We start from the raw sequence: 19,633 nt of genomic DNA on the forward strand, positions 1-19,633 counted from the left end.
CTGCTGCGGCCGTTGATGATGATGCCACATATGAAACAAAAACAAAATTAAATGAATGAAATTGTTGTGACTGTCGGCGTCAGCCGTCACATTTGCCAGGTTTTAAAAATGCTTGTATAGCTTCCAGAGGAACCAGTCCAGACGTGACATTCAAACCGATACAAAGCCATTGTCAGAACATTTCTTCCCTATCCAATTATTGTAAGAGTGAAAAATAAAGAAAAACGGGACGAGAAGAGCAGCATCGTGCCGAACAAAGAAAAATATTCAAAATCCCTATAAGCAACCTCTTCTCCACCGCCACATTTTACTTCCCTCCCACAATACCCACAAAGTACATGGCACAAACAAAAACAACAAGTACAAAATAAAAATCGAATAGCATCTTCATTAATAAAAAAATAACAACGATCCTTAATTGAAAAGCCCAAGCGAAACGACAACCATTAATAAAAGTTTGAATTTTGTGTGAATTTTTATCTCAATAAAGAAAGAAATACAAATTAATTGAAGCAAAATACAATAGCAACAAAAACAACAAAGAATACAAGAAATAGTGCAACTAAATGTCATTGTCATAATTTTTCCATAGTTATAAAATTGTAAAGGCAAAAAAAAGAAATAAAAGTGAAGTGAATAAGGAAATTATTTTCAATTAACAGATTTGTGCGAAATATTCTTCTTCTTCGTCGTCCAAAGGAATATTTTAAATTATGGCTGTCACAGATGTTAACACAGATGACGATTCAAATACCAACAACACTTGTGATAAAAATAAAGGTATTTATCTTTTTAAATTTCAGCAAATAATTATATTACCTTTTTTTAGTATGACAATTGAAATTATCTTAATTTTTAATTCTTTTAATTCTAATTAACTTATAAATTTAGTAATCTCACATTGTTTTGTAATTATATAAATTAATATAAATCTCCGTTTAAACCCTTTTATGACTCAATGCCAAATTGTTGTAAATATCGGTCCAAGTGACGTGGATTTTTTAGAGAATAGTTTTTTCAAAGGCCATAGAATCCATAGAATGTGAAATTTTCAAATATATTTTCAAAGACTTTTTTAAATTCATGTGAAACCAGTAAGGAATGTTCAAAAGTCGGACGGGGCCGACTATATGATACCCTTCACCACTATGGGTACATGCAAGACATGTTAATTTCTACAATATCCTGTAGATATCGAAATTTCGCATACATCAGTCGGGACCTAATTCAGTACTCTGTGCAAAATTATGCTTCAATCGTACCAATATTGGATGTTTGGTGCACTATTGACATTAAATCGGACGATACTATATATGGGAGCTATATCTAAATCTGACCCGATTTCAACAATCATGACCTAATTTAGTATGCTGTGCAAAATTTTGTCTCAATCGGATAAATATTGGCAGTATGTTGCTCTATTTACATAAAATCGAACGAAACTATATATAGCATATTTATATATAAATCTAAAGCGATTCCAACAAAATTTCTCATACATCAGTCGGGACCTAATTCAGTACTCTGTGCAAAATGTTGCTTTAGTCGGACCACTATTGGGAGTTTGGTGCACTATCTACATTAAATCGGACGAAACTATACATCGGAGCTATATCTAAATCTGAACCGATTTCAATAAACCTTGGCATATGACCTAATTCAATACTCTGTGCAAAATTTTCTCTCGATCGGACCACAATTGGGAGTTTGATGCATCAATAAGTTAAAATGGGACGAAAATATATATGGGAGCTATATCAAAATCAGAACCGATTTTCTCCAATAGGGTTCGTCCTTGGGCCAATTAAGTGACCTGTGCCAAATTTCATCCAGATCATAAATGCGATCTGTACTTTGTTAACAAAAATTCATGGACGGACGGACGTACATGCATAAATCGACTCAGAAAGTGATTCTCAAAAGGAACCATGGGTCTATCTCGATTAGTTTTGTCTGTTACAAACATATGCACAAAGACATAATACCCTGTACCACAGGCGCGGATTTTTTAAAGAAAATATTTTCACAGGCCTTCTGATGTGGATTTTTGAAAGAATATTTTTTTCAAAGGCCTTCTGATGTGGATTTTTGAAAGAATATTTTTTCAAAGGCCGGATTTTTGAAAGAACATTTTTTTCAAAGGTGTGGATTTTTTACAGAATATTTTTTCAAAGGTCTTCAGGCATGGATTTTTTACAGAAAATTTTTTTAAAGGTCTTCAGGCGTGGATTTTTTTACCCTACACAACTATGTTGTCAGGGTATTATAGCTTTGTGCAGCCCCAAAAATTTGTAACGCCGCGAATTATTGGTCCTAGACCTACCTTTAAGTATACCGATCGTCATATCTCGACTAGCTGAGTCGATCTAGATATGTGTGTCCGTCTGTCCATTATAATTTGTAAACACGATACAGGCCACAGTTATGGACCAATCTTCACGAAATTTTGCATGTAGGATGGGTTCTGGCCAATGAAGACACCTATTGTTTTTGGAAAAGATCGGTTAATAGTTAGGGGATGAAATGGACCAAAAACTTTATCGCTCCAGAGGCCGCAATTATGACCCAAACACCGCAAATTTTTGCCCGGAGAAGGGAATCGTTCCAAAGAATAAGTATGCCTGTTTTGATAAACATCGGTCAATATTTAGTGGGTCAACTGGATCCTGACATTTGTGTGAAAAATTACAAAATTTGTATTCTATGGGGTATATATTTGCACCTGAAGGTCCTAGACCCGAGAAATCGATAGTATGTTCAAGAGGAGTGGTTGACCTTTAAATTGATACCAATTATATTGTCGTATGTACTTGGATGCGGGACTTACACATAAATATTTACAGGTGCTTACGTATACAGATATTATTTAGTAACACATTACACCACTAGAGGGCGGAAATATAGCGCTGATCGCTTTGAAATTTTCCATGAGGTTCAAGTTATGGTCACCGACAACGCCTATAATTTTCGTTGATGATCAGATAATAATTTTGGGATGAAATGGACCGAAAACTTATTTTTTGTTTTTTTTTTCAAGTCGATCTATAGGCCAAAATTGAAAGCCGAACATCACAACACAACCCACGGTGAAGGGAATCTGAACAAGTGATTAGAAGGGCTGTACTTAATATTTGTAAAATTTGTTGACCTCTAGTCTGTCAAGAGGGTGCAAATATCGCGAAATATTGCCCAAGCTCAGAATATAGAACACAGAAAGTTATAGTTTCGTGGAAGTTGTGTAGAGTATCATATGGTCGGCCGCGTCCTACTATACTGCTCCGCTCACTGGTTTATTTAAAGAATATCTTTATGGGCTTCATGTGTGGACTTTTTATAGCCCGTATATGCTTTGCAAAGATTTTCAGACGTGGATTTTTTAAGGAATATGTTTTCAAAGACCTTCAGGCATGGACTTTTTAAAAAAAAATTTCGCAGGCCTTCAGGCATTGATTTTTTAAAGAATATAATTTTAAATACCCTCAGGCGTTGTTTTTTTCTAAGGAATATCTTTTTAAGTTTTTAAGAATATTTTTTTCAAAGGCCTGCAGGTGTGGTTTTTTAGACCCTACACAACTATGTTGTCAGGGTATTATAGCTTTGAGCTGCCCCAAGAGTTTGTAACGCCGCGAAATATAAGTCCCAGACCCACATTTAACCGATCGTCATATCTCGACTAGCTGACATTTGTACCCGCCCGTCCGTCCATTATAATTTGTAAACACGATACAAGCCACAGTTATGTACCAATCTTCACGAAATTTTGACCGCTTCTGGCCAAGGAAGACCCCCTATTGTTTTTGGTAAAGATCGTTTAATATTTAGGGGACTAAATACTTAATTTTTGTCGGTTTTTCTGGTCGCTCCAGAAGCCGCAATTATCCCTCGAACATGTGGAAATTTTACATGGAGAAGGCGATCGAGCCAAAGATTAAGCATGTCTGTTTTTATAAAGATCAGTCGATATTTAGCGGTCAAATGGACCCAGACTTTTGTGTGAAAAATGACAACATTTATATTCTGGGGCGTATATATTAACTCTTGAAGGTCATAGAACCAAGAAGATTATAGTATAGCCAAGAGGAGTTTTTGACCATTAAATTGCATGTAGGCGGGCGTAGGAGTTATAAGTAAATATTTAAAGGTGTCTATATGTTATGATATTGTTTAGTATTGCTATTACTCCACTATAGGGCGGAAATCTCGCGCTGATCGCTTTGAAATTTTACATGAAGTTCCGTTTATGGTCAAGAACGATGCCTATAATTAACGTTGATGTTGAGATGATTATTTTTGTCAAAATTTCAAGTCGCTCATTTTTATATGCATAACGTCATATATTGTACACGGTGAAGGGGATCTGACCAAATACTTTTAACGGCTGTTTTGGTGACCGGTCAATATTACGGGGGTCAAATCAACCAAAAACCTAAAGGATCAAATTTTAAAAAGTCAAATTTTCGTGGTAGTTGTGTAGGGTATCATATGGTCCCGTCGGACTATACTGCTCCGCTCACTGGTTTAAAGAATATATTTCTATACCTTTCACCACACTGTGGTGCTTTGTGCATATGTTTGTAACAGACAAAAGAAAACGTGATAGACAAATGGTTCCTTTTGAGAATATGCATAGAATCACTTTCTGAGTTGATTTATTCATGTCCATCTGTCAGTCCGTCTGTCGACCTATTCTTTTTTCACAAAGTAAAGTTCGCATTTACGATCCAATTTGGATGAAATTTGGGATAAGCCACTTATTTGGCCCAAAGACGAATCCTATATATATATATATATATATTTTCGTCCTTTCTTATATTAAACCTAACCCCCATATAAAACTACCTCCCAAATTTGGTCACATGTTTGTTATCCAATTTTTCATAAATATTGGACAAATTTTTTTGTTAGCCCCCATATAATCATTCGGCATTTTGGGGGGTTGTGACACGTGTTTCAACCGAATAGGGTCTAATTTGGTTTTTCAGGTGCGGTGTCAACAAAATGGTCTAGCCCTTATATAACTCTATCGATCATTTTTCGAATTGTTCATTATTAGTTACTGTTAGCTAATAATTTAATTTTTTTGATAATTTAATTTTCTGGAAATCAAACTGAACTATATATAGGACCTATATCTGAATCTTAATCAATTTCAACAAAACTTAATACACGTTGTTTATTTGATGATTTTTCCTGTATGCACTTGTAGCCTTTGCAGTACTTCTGACTGATCTTGACTCCAAAATCGACAATTCTTTCCAAATTTAAATTTTTTTTCTGCATTTTTAAAATAACGAAAATGCAATAAAAATATTATTCTCCAATTTCATATTTTTTGACCATTCGCGTAATGGTACTGTTACAGTTGACATATTTTCGAAGTTGCACTATAAAAAAGTTTATTACTTGTTTTCTTTTGGGAAGTCCAATGTCATTTCGAATTTTTACATGTTTTCTTCTCTTCCATATAAAAATATATTTCAATATAAAAATTTCATATTAATTTCCATCGTAAAAGAGAAGTTTCATTCCACTTTGTTGTGCCCTCAAACCGGATTAAATTTTTTTGTTCGTTAACAAATTAAGGAAATTTTATATACAAATTAATGTCCAAAAACGTCGCAAACTGAGTACATTTATCAGAAAAATAAATAATGTCAAATTATGAGACAGTGTTAAATGATGACATCTTGATAACAAATTGTCACGTTCTAAATTATTAAGACATTTTGTGGGAAATGATTAACAAACAAAGAAAGATGTACCGCAAAGTTATAAAACTGATTTTATTTAATTCTGATGTTCAATGTTCAGCGGTCACAAAACAAACCAATAAACAAACACGTCGTAATTTTACATTGATGCAGATTCATGCAATTGAAATCAATTAAAATAATTATCGGCTTAATAAATTCTTATTTTGAAAGAAAGGGAGGGCGAGACAGGAAGTGTATTTCAGAATGTTTTAATATATCAAGAGAAATTTTTTATGAAAACTAAATCGGATTTTTCTTGAGAGTGGTACATTCACAGACTTCGATTTTCGGAAAATTTTCGAAATATGTGACATATTTCTGGTCTAAGCAACAAGAGTTGTTTTCTCAGTAAGGTTTGGTTGTGTTGTTATCTCGTGAATATGTTCATGCCATAATTCTTCACATTTTCCACGTGGATTATCACGACAAGAGTGTACTGATGAACTTAAATCTTTGTATGTAGTTAAGTACTGTGGTTTAATGAATTCATATTTCTTCCAACATCATACATTTGATACTCCATAAACACCTGCCCGTAAAAAGGTTTGTTCTTATTGGATCCCGCACAATGAGAAAAAGGCTCATGTCGATTGGCGCAAAGACATTTTAAAATAATTAACAGTCGATTTTCCAACAGATGTATCCCCTCAAGCTATGGTTCAAAAATAAAGATATATTGTTGTTTTTTTTTTCAGTTTTAAAAAACAAAACAATTAATGGAAAATTGATAATGTAATAAATAATAATTTAAGGATAAGGAAATTGTTTCAAATTTTGCTTGGACAAAACTAAAGCAACTCAACTGTAAAAACAGATGAGCTCAGATATTTTAGTTGTCCTATTTCGGTTCTTATAGATTATTTTTAAAAGGATTTTATTACAATAACATTTGTCGGTTTTCGATTTTTACTTACTCCCAACGAAAGAAAAATGGCTAAAAATAAATACAGTACTGTGATAAAACAGCTAATTAACAGTGATTGTGAAAATAATTTATCACAGAAAATTATTTTGGAGACATATTCCATGAATACATCCGTGATTCCCGAATGATAGTGACAGGTCAGCACGGAGGAAGGCTACTAAAGAACATCAGATCCTACTGATCAACAAATTGTCATAAATCAATGGAATTTGTGACACGGTTGTCGTCGAATATAAACTCAAGAACAGAGCATGGATGAGCTATGGTAGCAGGCCAAATCCGACTCAGTGGAGAAATATTAGTTTGGGAAAAAAAGAAATACATTATTTTTTTCGGCAGATGACTGTACTGATAGATTTCTCGTAAAGTATCGATCAAACAATTTCAGATTTATGCCTTTGGAAGATTTACATTTCACAGTAAAAACCAGTAAGGAAAGTTCAAAAGTCGGACGGGCCGATTATATAATACCCTTCACCACTATGGGTACATGCAAGACATGTTAATATCTACAATGTCCTGTAGATATAGAAATTTCGCATACATTAGTCGGGACCTAATTCAGTACCCTGTGCAAAATTTTGCTCCAATCGGAAGGAGTTTGGTGCACAATTTAAACCGATTTCATAAAAACTTCACATTCATCAATGACCTAATTTAGTACGCTGTGCAAAATTTGTCGCAATCGGATAAATATTGGCAGTATGGAGCTTCATTTACATAAAATGGGACGAAACTATATATAGCATCTATATCTAAATCTGTACCGATTACAACAAAATTTTACATACATTCAGTACTCTGTGCAAAATTTTGCTTTAGTCGTCCACTATTGGGAGTTTGGTGCACTATTTACATTAAATCGAACGAAGCTATAAATCGGAGCTATATCTAAATCTGACGAAAATATATATGGGAGCTATATCTAAATCTGAACCGATTTTCTCCAATTTCAATAGGGTTCGTCCTTGGGCCTATTAAGTGACCTGTGCCAAATTTCATCCAGATCGGATCATAAATGGGACCTGTACTTTGTTAACAAAAATACATGCACGGACGGACGGACATGCATAAATCGACTCAGAAAGTAATTCTATTCATATTCTCAAAAGCAACCAGTAAGGAAAGTAGTAAAGTCGGACGGGGCCGACTATATGATACCCTTAAACAGGACTATTAGCATGAAATTGGATGAAATAAAATATGTGATATTTATCTAAATGTGAATCTACCTAGATCTATCCATAAAGTATGTAAATCGACTTCAAACAAATATAAATAGGTCATCCGTAGGGCTATGTCTGTAATTCTAGAAAACGCAACTATATAATTTTATGCTAAATTTTGTACGATGTGCAAACTTTGTTGTCAATCTGTCTAACATGAGGAGTTTGATGCCCAATTTACTTGAAATCGGGCGAAAATATATATGGTGCGTTAATTACTTAAAATCAATCTATAACAAAAGGGACTATATCTATCTAAATCTGGACCGATTTTCACGAAACTTGGCAGACATCATTCTAGACCTAAATGATTAGGCTGTACCAAATTTCGTGCAAATCGAAAGATATATAGGGACTTTGGTGCACCATTTACATGAAATCGGATGAAACTATATATGGGAGATATATCTAAATCAGGACCGATTTTCATGAAACTTGGCAGACATCATTCTAGGCTCAATTATGTACGTTATGCCAAATTTCGTGCAAATCAAAGGATATATAGGGACTTTGGTGCACCATTTACATGAAATCGGACGAAACTATATATGGGAGCTATATCTAAATCTGGACCGATTTTCTCGAAAGTTGGCAGACATCATTCTAGGCTCAATTCAGTACGTTATGCCAAATTTCGTGCAAATCGAAAGATATATAGGGACTTTGGGCACCATTTACATGAAATCGGACGAAACTATATATGGGAGCTATATCTAAATCTGGACCGATTTTCTCGAAACTTGGCAGACATCACTCTAGGCTTAATTCAGTACGTTATGCCAAATTTCGTGCAAATCAAAAGATATATAGGGACTTTGGGGCACCATTTACATGAAATCGGACGAAACTATATATGGGAGCTTTATCTAAATCTGGACCGATTTTTACGAAACTTGGCAGACATCATTCTAGGCTCAATTCAGTACGTTATGCGAAATTTCGTGCAAATCGAAAGATATATTGGGACTTTGGGGCACCATTTACATGAAATCGGACGAAACTATATATGGGAGCTATATCTAAATCTGAACCGATTTTTACGAAACTTGGCAGACATCATTCTAGACTTAAATGATAAGGCTGTACCAAATTTCGTGCAAATCGAAATATATATAGGGACCGTTTACATTAAATCGGTTAAATATATATATGGGAGCTATATCTAAATCTGTACCGATTTTTCCCGAATAAGTGACCTATTCCAAATTTCATCTAATTTGGATCATAAATGCGACATGTACTTTGTTTACAATTTAACATGGACAGACAGACAGACGGACGGACGGACATGCATAAATCGACTTAGAAAGTGATTCTATGTATATTCTCAAAAGGAACCATGGGTCTATCTCGATTATTTTTGCCTGTTACAAACATATGCACAAAGACATAATACCCTGTACCAGAGTGTGGTGAAGGGTATAAAAATGGGTATATTTCGATTTTTTCCCTGGTACAAACATATGCACAAAGACACAATACCCTGTACCACAGTGTGGTGAAGGGTATAAAATGGGGGTTATATGTGGACTACCCCGAATATTAATAATTTTTGGGAGGGAGGTTTGTTACCATATACGACTACAAAAAACCAAATTACAAAGAATTTGGTTGAAAACGCGCTCAAGATCCCCAAAATACCGAAAATTGGGAGTACCCTTATATGGGGGCTACCCGAAAAAATGGACCTCTATTTTTAATTTATAGTGGAGAGATTTTCTACCTAATAAGAACTCGACGTACTAAATTACAGTCAATTCGGTCGAAAAATACGATCAGAACCCACAAAATACCAAAAATTTGGGGGTACCGTTATATGGGGACTATCAGAAAAACTGGACCTATATTTATAATTTTTAGTGGAGTAATTTGGTACCAAATAAGAACCCAATGTACAAAATTTCAGAGAATTCAGTTATAAAACGAGTTCAAGAACCCCAAAATATCGAAAATTGGGGTACCCTTATATGGGGACTAACCGAAGAAATGGACCTATATTTATAATTTTTAGTAGGGAGTTTTGCTACCCAATAAGAACTCAAAGTACCAGCGAATTCAGTTAAAAACGCACTAAATAACCTCGAAATACCGAAAATTGGGGGGTACCGTTATATGGGAGCTATGCCTAAACGTGGACCGATTTTCTCCAATTTTAATAGGGTTCGTCCTTGGGCCAATTAAGTGACCTGTGCCAAAATTCATTCAAATCGGATCATAAATGCGACCTGTACTTTGTTAACAAAAATACATGGATGGACAGACGGACATGCATAAATCAGAAAGTGAGTCTATACATATTCTCAAAAGGAACCATGTGTCTATCTCGATTATTTTTGCCTGTTACAAACATATGCACAAAGACATAATACCCTGTACCACAGTGTGGTGAAGGATATAAAAACAATGAGCGGAGCAGTATAGTCGGACGGGGCGACCATACGATACCCTACGCAACTACCACGGAACTCTTACTTTCTGTGGATGTTTATTCCGAGCCTGGGCAATATTTCGTGATATTTGCATCCTCTAGGCCGATTAGAGACCAACAGCACTGACATATTTTCCGAATATTCCCGATATTCATTACAGCTCTGCTAATTTTTTATCGAGATTCCCTTCACCGTGGGTTGTGTTGTGATGTTCGGCTTTCAATTGTGGCCTATAGATCGACTCGACAAACACACAAAAAAATAAGTTTTCGGTCCACTTCATCCCAAATTGTTTATGTGATCATCACCGGCTTTGTCCTTGACCATAACAGGAACCTCTTGGAAAATTTTAAAGCGATCAGCGCTTTATTTCTGCCCTCTAATATTAATGGGTTACTAAATAAGATCTGAATACGTAAGCTCCTATAAATATTGAATTTTAACTCTCACATCAGAGTACATCCGAGAATATATTTGGTATCAATTTAGAGGCCAACCATTCATCTTGGATATACTGTCAACTTCTAGGATCTATGTCCTTACGCCATAGAATACAAATTTTGTCCATTTGACCCACTAAATAATCCCCGATCTTTATCAAAACAGGCATTCTTATTCTTTGGCCTGATCCTTTCTCCATGTAAAATTTTGATATTCGGGCCATAATTGCAGTCTCTGGAGAGACCAGGAAAAACAACAAAAATTATACTGCTAAAATTGTAAATGGTGTTTATGGTTCCGATACTGTAACAGCCAATTATGTGCAATTTTGGTTTCGTCGATTCCGTTCAGGCCGGTCGTCGAAATGTCGATAAAATCGGACAAATGATCGGGAAATGCCTTTAAAATTGCTACAAATCATACAACAAAAAGGCCCAAAATCGGGCATTCCGAAGCATTTTATTTAACATGCTTCCTATAGTTCATAGTTCTCAGATGAATTAAAGTTAAACATTTAAGACTCAGACATAAACAAAAAATTACCCTGAGAAAATTCAAACATGAAAAGCTCATGCTGCAGTATTGCAAGCTACTTGGAAGCATGGAGGAGGGTCAATAATGGTATTGGACTGTTTTTCTTTTTATGGAGTTCGATATATTTACGAGATTTATGAAGTAATGGATCGGCTTGTTTGAACAATTGTGTTGGGAAACGATATCAGTTCGCTAAAGGTATTATGTTACCGCCTGTTTGGGGTTTTTAAAACATACACCAAAACATGTCAAAGATTGGTTGATAATCGCTTCCAAAAGCTTCAGGATGCAAGGAATAGTATACCCAAGGGGATCACATTGAGCATTTTATTGATTCAATGCCTCGTAAGTGTCGATTACTAGGAAACGTTAATAAAAAATCTAAAATTTGTTTTAGTTTTGACCATGCAAAAATTGGGTCAATTTAATTTTTCATAAAATATTTTTTTTTATTTAAAAATAAATTTTGCTTTTATATTTTTTGTTTTTTTTTTTTGAAAATGAATAAATTGCCTATTTTTTCTACTTTCACTATAACTTTTTTTTCCAAAAATGTTACAGTTCATTTATTCAGCGTTCTGAAGTTAGTATAGCCTAACATGTGTTAAGGCATTAAATTGAGTTTTTATACCCTACACAACTATGTTGTCAGGGTATTATAGCTTTGTGCAGCCCCAAGAGTTTGTAACGCCGCGAAATATAGGTCCTAGACCCAGCTTTAAGTATACCGATCGTTATATTTCGACTAGCTGAGTCGATCTAGACATGTGTGTCCGTCCGTCCGTCTGTCCATTATAATTTGTAAACACGATACAGGCCACAGTTATGGACCAATCTTCACGAAATTTTGTATGTAGGATGGGTTCTGGCCAATGAAGACCCCTATTATTTTTGGGAAAGATCGGTTAATATTTAGGGGATGAAATGGATCAAATACTAAATTTTTGTCGGTTTTTCTGGTCGCTCCAGAGGCCGCAGTTATGGTCCGAACATCGTGAAATTTTACATGGAGAAGGGGATCGGGGCTAAGAATAAGCATACCTGTTTTAATAAAGATCGGTCAATATTTAGCGGGGTAAATAGACCTTGACTTTTGTGTGAAAAATTACAACATTTTTATTCTGGGACGTATATACTTGCTCCTGAAGAACATATACTCGAGATGTTGATAGTATGTCCAAGATGAGTTGTTGACCTTCAAATTGATACCAATTATATGGCTGTATGTACTCCGATGCAGGAGTTATACGTAATTAAGTAGAGGTGACTATGTGCATATTATTACTATTACTCCATTAGAGGACGGAAATGTCGCGCTGATAGCTTTGTACATGAACTTCCGATTATGGTCAAGGACGAGGCTTATAGTTTTCGGTGAGGTTGAGATTTCATTCAGGGGGTGCAATGAACCGAAAACTTTAATTTTGTCAGATTTTCTAGTCGCTTTAGAGGCAATTATTATATACAGAACATCATATATTTTACAAAGTGAAGGGGATCTGACCAAATACTTAGAGCGGCCTCGGTCAATTTTCCGAGGGTCAAATCAATCAAAACCTAAAGTGACCAATTTTTTATTCTATGGCGTAAAAATTCTCTTCAAGAAAAAAGCATTTTGGAAAATATGCAAGACTTAGAAATAGGAGTTGTTGATCTATAATCTGTAAAAAGGGTGCAAACATCACGAATTATTCCCCAGGCTCAGAATATAGAACCGCCGAAAGTGTGATTTTCGTGGTAGTTGTGTAGGGTATCATATGGTCGGCTCCGTCCGCTCACTGGTTTCAACTGACTTCACTTTAATCGTGCACCAAATAAGAACCGATTGTACCAAATTTCAGAGAATCCACTTGAATAGCGCGCTCAAGAACCCCAAAATATCGATATAGCTTATCTTCGAACATGACAGAGAAAATACAACTCTATGTTGCAATCTATGTTCGTTTAGAGGCTGGAGTGATTACAAAAGATATATGGATTTATAATTACGCTGATCAAGATTATATATACTTTATAGGGTCGGAAATGAACGAAATGATCATTTCGTTGAGTCACAAACAGAAAAACAAACTTAAAGGTACAAATGTACCGGTTATTGATCGTAGGGTTAAGTCGGTTCACATATTGACACAGATCACATATTTAATTTAGTCCAATTTCTGTTAGGATGCATCTATTGAATATAGCCAAAGTGGTTTACAATTTAACATATACATACGGACGGACATGCATAAATCGACTCAGAAAGTGTTTCTAAGCATATTCTCAAAAGGAATCATGTGTCTGTCTCTTTTCCTTTTGCCTGTTACAAACACAAATAAATAATACTCTGAACCACAGTATGGTGAAGTGTATAAATAGTTTGAGTTATATTTAAGGCTCTTGATGGACCGCATTGAAATTGGTATATATCAATGTATTTGTTTAGGGTGTACACCGATATTGATGCGCTTTAAAGACGTATGCACTTTTTGGAAATTATTTGCGTCATACTAGTTTTTTGGCACCTCAATGCAGCGTGTACTACATCTTAGCCGTCAAATGAAATTTCGCAAAACACCTGTACTTTGTTTACAATAATACATGGGCAGACAGATGCACATACATAATACGACTCAGAAAGTGATTCTCTACACATCCTCAAATGTAACTATGGGTCTAACTCATTTTCTTTTGCCTGTTACAAATATAGGCACAACGACTTTATAAACACTTCGCAAACAGCTATGGGTTTGCACGCATATTTTACACGTGGCACCCAACATATAGTTGTCCAATGTTGGCACAACACCACTGTGTGATGAAGGCTATAAGAAAGAAACTATAGCTATATATATTATAAGACTACAAAGACGCAATTTTATATCATGATATAAAATTTGTAAATGCTACAAGCTACAATTTTATGTCATGCTATAAAATTTGTTATTGCTCCAAATAAAATCCATTGTCTTTAAATATTTTATATGTTACTTCCCCACTTTAATTATTATTAATACATATTTCTTTTGAATTTTTTTAAACCACTTTGCTTTCATAATTCTCCAACAATTAAACACCAACAACAACAATAATATAAAGAAACACACACAAATATTGTGTGTGGTTTTTGAATGAACTTCACGCACGCCAGTACAAAAAACCAGTTTATATGGGAAATTACAAAATTCTTTTAAAATTCCATTAAAAAAAATTTAAAAAATTTTTTTGCGAGCACATTTATGATTTTTGGTACATAGGTTAAGAAAAATATGCTGATTCGAAATATGTTCGCGTTCACAAATTCGGATGCTGCGCACAAAAGTTATAGCGGTTTTAAATCTTGTATTTCAAATATAAATTAAATGAATTCCTATTCGTTGAAATTCGAGAATTTCTTCACAAATGCTTAAACACCATTGTTTTCTTTGCATACTAGTCAAATCACACTGAAATACGGTTTAATAGTCGCGAAAAACAAATAGAAACATGAAGATATCGGAAAATAAAATAAATTAATTTTTGAATTAAAACAAATGTTTTTTGGAATTTTCGATTTTTTAGTATGTTTAAGAGGATACGGTTTTGCCTTAATCTTCTAAAATATACGACGCTTTCTTTTGCAAATTCTTTTAGATGATTGTTAAATATCGGCAGATTCATCTGATAAGAGTTTCGACGTCATTAATGGCTAAATATATTGCACTTACAATACATAAAAATTATCAATATTGAAAAGCTTGCAATTCGCGAATTAGTTGAAATCAGTTGATGCGCATGCGATTTTCGTATAAACCGAATCAATGTCTTTCAATAATTATTAATTTTTCGATGTTTAATTCAGCGGTCAAAGTGTGCCACTCGATGCACTTTACTATGCAAAAACCCTAAAAATGGCTAAAAATCACGCAACGTGCATACGATTTTTATGCGCATCCGATTTTAGTAATCTCCTATGAAAATACGCAAAAGGACACCTATTTTAAAAGGATCGGTTAAGAACCGCGGATGTGCCTCCACAATCAATTTTGGATAAAATATGCATATTATTCGCGTATCGATGTATTTTTGACCTATTTCCACACAGATTCGCGAATTTGACAATACAAGCATAAATGCATGTAAAATTAATTCGAAGAAAATCGCGATTATTTACGCGAATTTGTCAAAATAAGTTTTTGCAGTTTTTCCCACATTCAAGGTACCTATATCCGCCGTTTTATTAGACGGAATTCAACATGGATGGGCTCATTAGATCCGGCACGTAAAAAAACTAAAATCACGCGGGGTTCCACGGAATTTGAATGGACTTTCTTAATTTTAGACTCAAAAAATATGTTTTTTATAAAAATTTACGCACTAAATTTTCGTCTTTGAAACCCAATTGCAAAGAAGCTACAGTGAGCACATTCATGAGATATACACTAAACGAAGCAGAATCACGAGTTCTACGATCCTATAATTAGTTTATTCTATTATCTGGATGCGCATCCTAATTATAAGAAAAATTCAAAAAACACCGAAAATCCGGCTTCAAAATGTCAGCATCCATTTTGGGTGGATGCAGTGATTATATCGAAAAATCATACATTAGAACCATATTGTCCATGGGGTATTCTGCAACTTAGTCACTGATCACATGTGCGTGCGTTGTGTAGTTTAGCCACAAATCGGGAACGAACACAAAAAAAACTCGTTGGCTTCAACACATTTTCACCCATTTTTTTACATTACCACCATCACAGCTTCCACGCAACTTATTATTTATTACCAATATTTCAAGATTTTGACAAGAACACTTCATTTTATAGAATTGAATTTAAATTATATGCAATATGTTCATATTTCGCGAGTTATAACCTTGCAAACCTCAGCTTCAAGGAATTTAAAAGATTTTTGTAATTTCCCATATATAGCCAACCAACAAAAACAAAAAATACTATAACAAAAAATATTCTTTTCATTCAACACTGCAACTCGTCGCAAGTCGCACTCTTGAATCAACATTCAAACAAGTTTATGTAAATTAACCTTTTAATGTGTTACCATGCTGAAGTATGAAGTATGTACAAAAGTTTCACATCAATCACAATTGAATTGATTGGACTTTAGTGGTTAATTGATCATTTTAAAATTTCCGAAATAAGAGACAATGAAGAAAAAGGCATTTCTAAAGAAAAATAAAATGAACCATTACTATTTTTGACGTCTCACATTTGATACATTAGATTCAATGATTAGATAAAATTTCTTTAAAACTACTTATCTCAGTTAAATATTACGAGGAATTAAAACGTTAAATTATGATTGCACTTCCACATATCAGTATACGTTGAGATTTAAAATAGAACAGACTATGCAACAGAAAAAAAAAATTATCACACATGACAACATTGAACAATTAACTATATATTGGGCGCCACTTGTAAAACATGTGTGCAAGTATTTACTATATTATTATACAAAAATACTTTTGTATTTTGATTTAATTCGAATCTACACTAATTCAAGAATGTCCCTATGAAATTTCAAGTAAAAATCTCAACAACTCTTGAAGATATATCTGATTTATTGTGCTAGTATCAAGTGACGGCAAAGCCCTCTTGCCTCAAACTTTAAAGTAATTTTTCTCCAAACATCGTTTTTGCGAATGGCGGTCACGATAACTCAAAAACAAATAATCCGATCAATTCCAAATTTTGGGACGTTTCTCTGTGAGTGTATACCTATCGTATGAACTAGGATAAATATAATCGGTCAAGTTCCTTAAGTCTTTTGAAACTTGGAATGTGAATTAAAATTGAAAAGTATGGTCGATAGAAGGAGGTGGTTTTGAAAGCGAGTACTCATGAATACGAAAAGTACTAAACTGTACTAAATTTGGTACAATTTAAATTTTGGGTAAAATAATAGAGCTGGAAACCTTAAATCTGGAGTTAATATCACTGTTGGGGTGTTCGATTGGGGTATGTAGAATATTTTGGAAATGTCTGCTAATGTGTAAATTTGGTACAAATTGGATTTAGAGTGAACCAATAGAGCTGGAATCCTAAAATTTGGAATTAATATCACTGTTGGGGTGTTGGATTGTGGAATGTACAATGTTTAGGAAATGTCTACTAATGTGTACAAAATGGTACTAATTTGGTACAGTTTTGGATTTAGAGTGAACCGATAGAGCTGGAATCCTGAAATTAAAAAGATTTCCATTGAATTGCATGATGAAGGTATTAACGGAAATTTGTACTTATATGTACTAAATGGTACTAAATTTGATACAATTTGGATTTAGCTGAACTGATAGAGCTGGAATCCTGAAATTTGGAAGTAAGATTGGGGTATGTGGGAAGTACTTATGATTGTTAGGATATGTAGTTATGTAAATTTATATTAATGTGTACTAACTGGTATTAAATTTGGGCGAACCTGTAATTTACAGGAGTACAAAGGGTAATAAATGATACCAAATTTAGTATAGAGCTAGATTTCAGTTTCGGTCAGAATTGGTGTATATTGTGGAGATATGGAGGTTTTTTTTATACGCTTCACCACACTGTGGTACAGGGTATTATGTCTTTGTGCATATGTTTGTAACAGGCAAAAGGAATCGAGATAGACCTATGGTTCCTTTTGAGAATACGCATAGAATCACTTTCTGAGTCGATTTATGCATGTCCGTCCGTCCGTCCATGTATTTTTGTTAACAAAGTACAGGTCGCATTTATGATCCGATTTGGATGGAATTTGGCACAGGTCACTTAATTGGTCCAAGGACGAACCCTATTGAAAATGGGAAAAATCGTTTCAAATTTAGATATAGCTCCCATATATATTTTCGTCCGATTTAAGGTAAATGGTGTACCAAAATCCCTATATATATATTTCGATTTGCACGAAATTTGGCATAGAGTACTGGATTAGGTCCAGAATGATGTGTGTTAAGTTTCGAGAAAATCGGTTCAGATTTAGATATAGCTCCCATATATAGTTTCGTCCGATTTAAGGTAAGTGGTGTACCAAAGTCGCTATATATCTTTCCATTTGCACGAAATTTGGCACAGAGTACAGAATTAGGTCCGGAATGATGTGTGCTAAGTTTCTAGAAAATCGGGTCAGATTTAGATATAGCTCCCATATATAGTTTCGTCCGATTTCGATTTGCACGAAATGTGGCACAGAGTACTAAATTGGTTCCAGAATGATGTGTGCTAAGTTTCGTGAAAATCGGTTCAGATTTATATATAGCTTCAATATATATTTTCGTCCGATCTAAGGTAAATGGGGCTCCAAAGGGCCTACATATCTTTCCATTTGCACGAAATTTGGTATAAGTTACTGAATTAGGTCCAGAATGATGCGTGATAAGTTTCGTGAAAATCGGTTCAATTATATTTTCGACCAATTTAATTTAAATTGCGCACTAAAGACCCAAAGATTGGCCGATCGGCACACAATTTTGTACAATGTACTGTTACTATAACCTTTCGTGTGTCAAGTTTTCTTGAAATTGGTTCAGATTTACTTATACCTTCTATATATATTTTCTTCCGATTTTAAGTAAATGTTACACTACAATTTTGCAAAAGGCCCATACAGACCCATACACGTACAGAAATTTATAAAAATTAATATCTAGTAAGTTTGCTTGAAATCGGTTCAGATTAGCTTCTATATATAATTTCGATCTATTCATGTTGACTGTACACCAAATAATCAATGGGTGCCTGATTGATACATTTAAAACAGTGCGTGTGCTTTAAATCTATTTACAAAATTCAGAATAGGTTGCAGAATGGCATGTGTTGGAATTTATGTTAGTCGGTTTACTTATAGATAAAGATCGAATATTTAAGTTCGTTCAATTTCATGTCAATGTTCCTTAGAAAAGGCGACGTCTGTTAGGACACATATGTAGAATATCCCCAAAGTGGTGAAGGGTATCATATAGTCGGCGCAGTCCGACTTTACTACTTTCCTTACTGGTTTTTTTGAAATACGTACTATAAGAGAACATAGACACATTATTATTAAACGTTTCCACGACAGAGGGGTTTACGATCCGAAACGACCCGAGGTATACTCGGCAAACGTCTGTCACCTCAGCCCATTGTGTAAAAGCAATAGTGCTGTTACATAACAACAACATTATTACTAAAAAAATTACATTATGGTACTAAAATTTTTTTATGGTCGGTATTAGTTTTTAAAAAATCCCACATTCGTTAACGAAGTAGTAGTAGATATAGCTCCCATACATATTTTCGTCCAATTTTAGGTAAATGCTGCACCAAACTCACCACGATTGCAACGAAATTTTCACAGGGCATCCATGATAGATGAAAACAC

General features: G+C 34.4%; 1 protein-coding gene across 1 annotated transcript in view; it reads left to right on the top strand.

Annotated features, from left to right (window-relative positions):
* Positions 1-712: 712 nt before the first annotated feature.
* The window catches only part of LOC133333174 (synaptic vesicle glycoprotein 2A-like), a 38,204-nt gene continuing 19,283 nt past the window's right edge, over positions 713-19,633 (top strand). Inside the window, exon 1 of the mRNA XM_061541504.1 lies at positions 713-780. Within this exon, the coding sequence (XP_061397488.1) occupies positions 714-780 (67 nt within the window). The 5' untranslated portion in view covers position 713. The remainder of the gene's footprint in view (positions 781-19,633) is intronic.

This window comes from Musca vetustissima, unplaced genomic scaffold (assembly GCF_032173495.1).
Source record: "Musca vetustissima isolate MV318-11 ecotype Yass unplaced genomic scaffold, APGP_CSIRO_Mvet_v1 utg122399, whole genome shotgun sequence".
Classification (NCBI taxonomy): Eukaryota; Metazoa; Arthropoda; class Insecta; order Diptera; family Muscidae; genus Musca; species Musca vetustissima.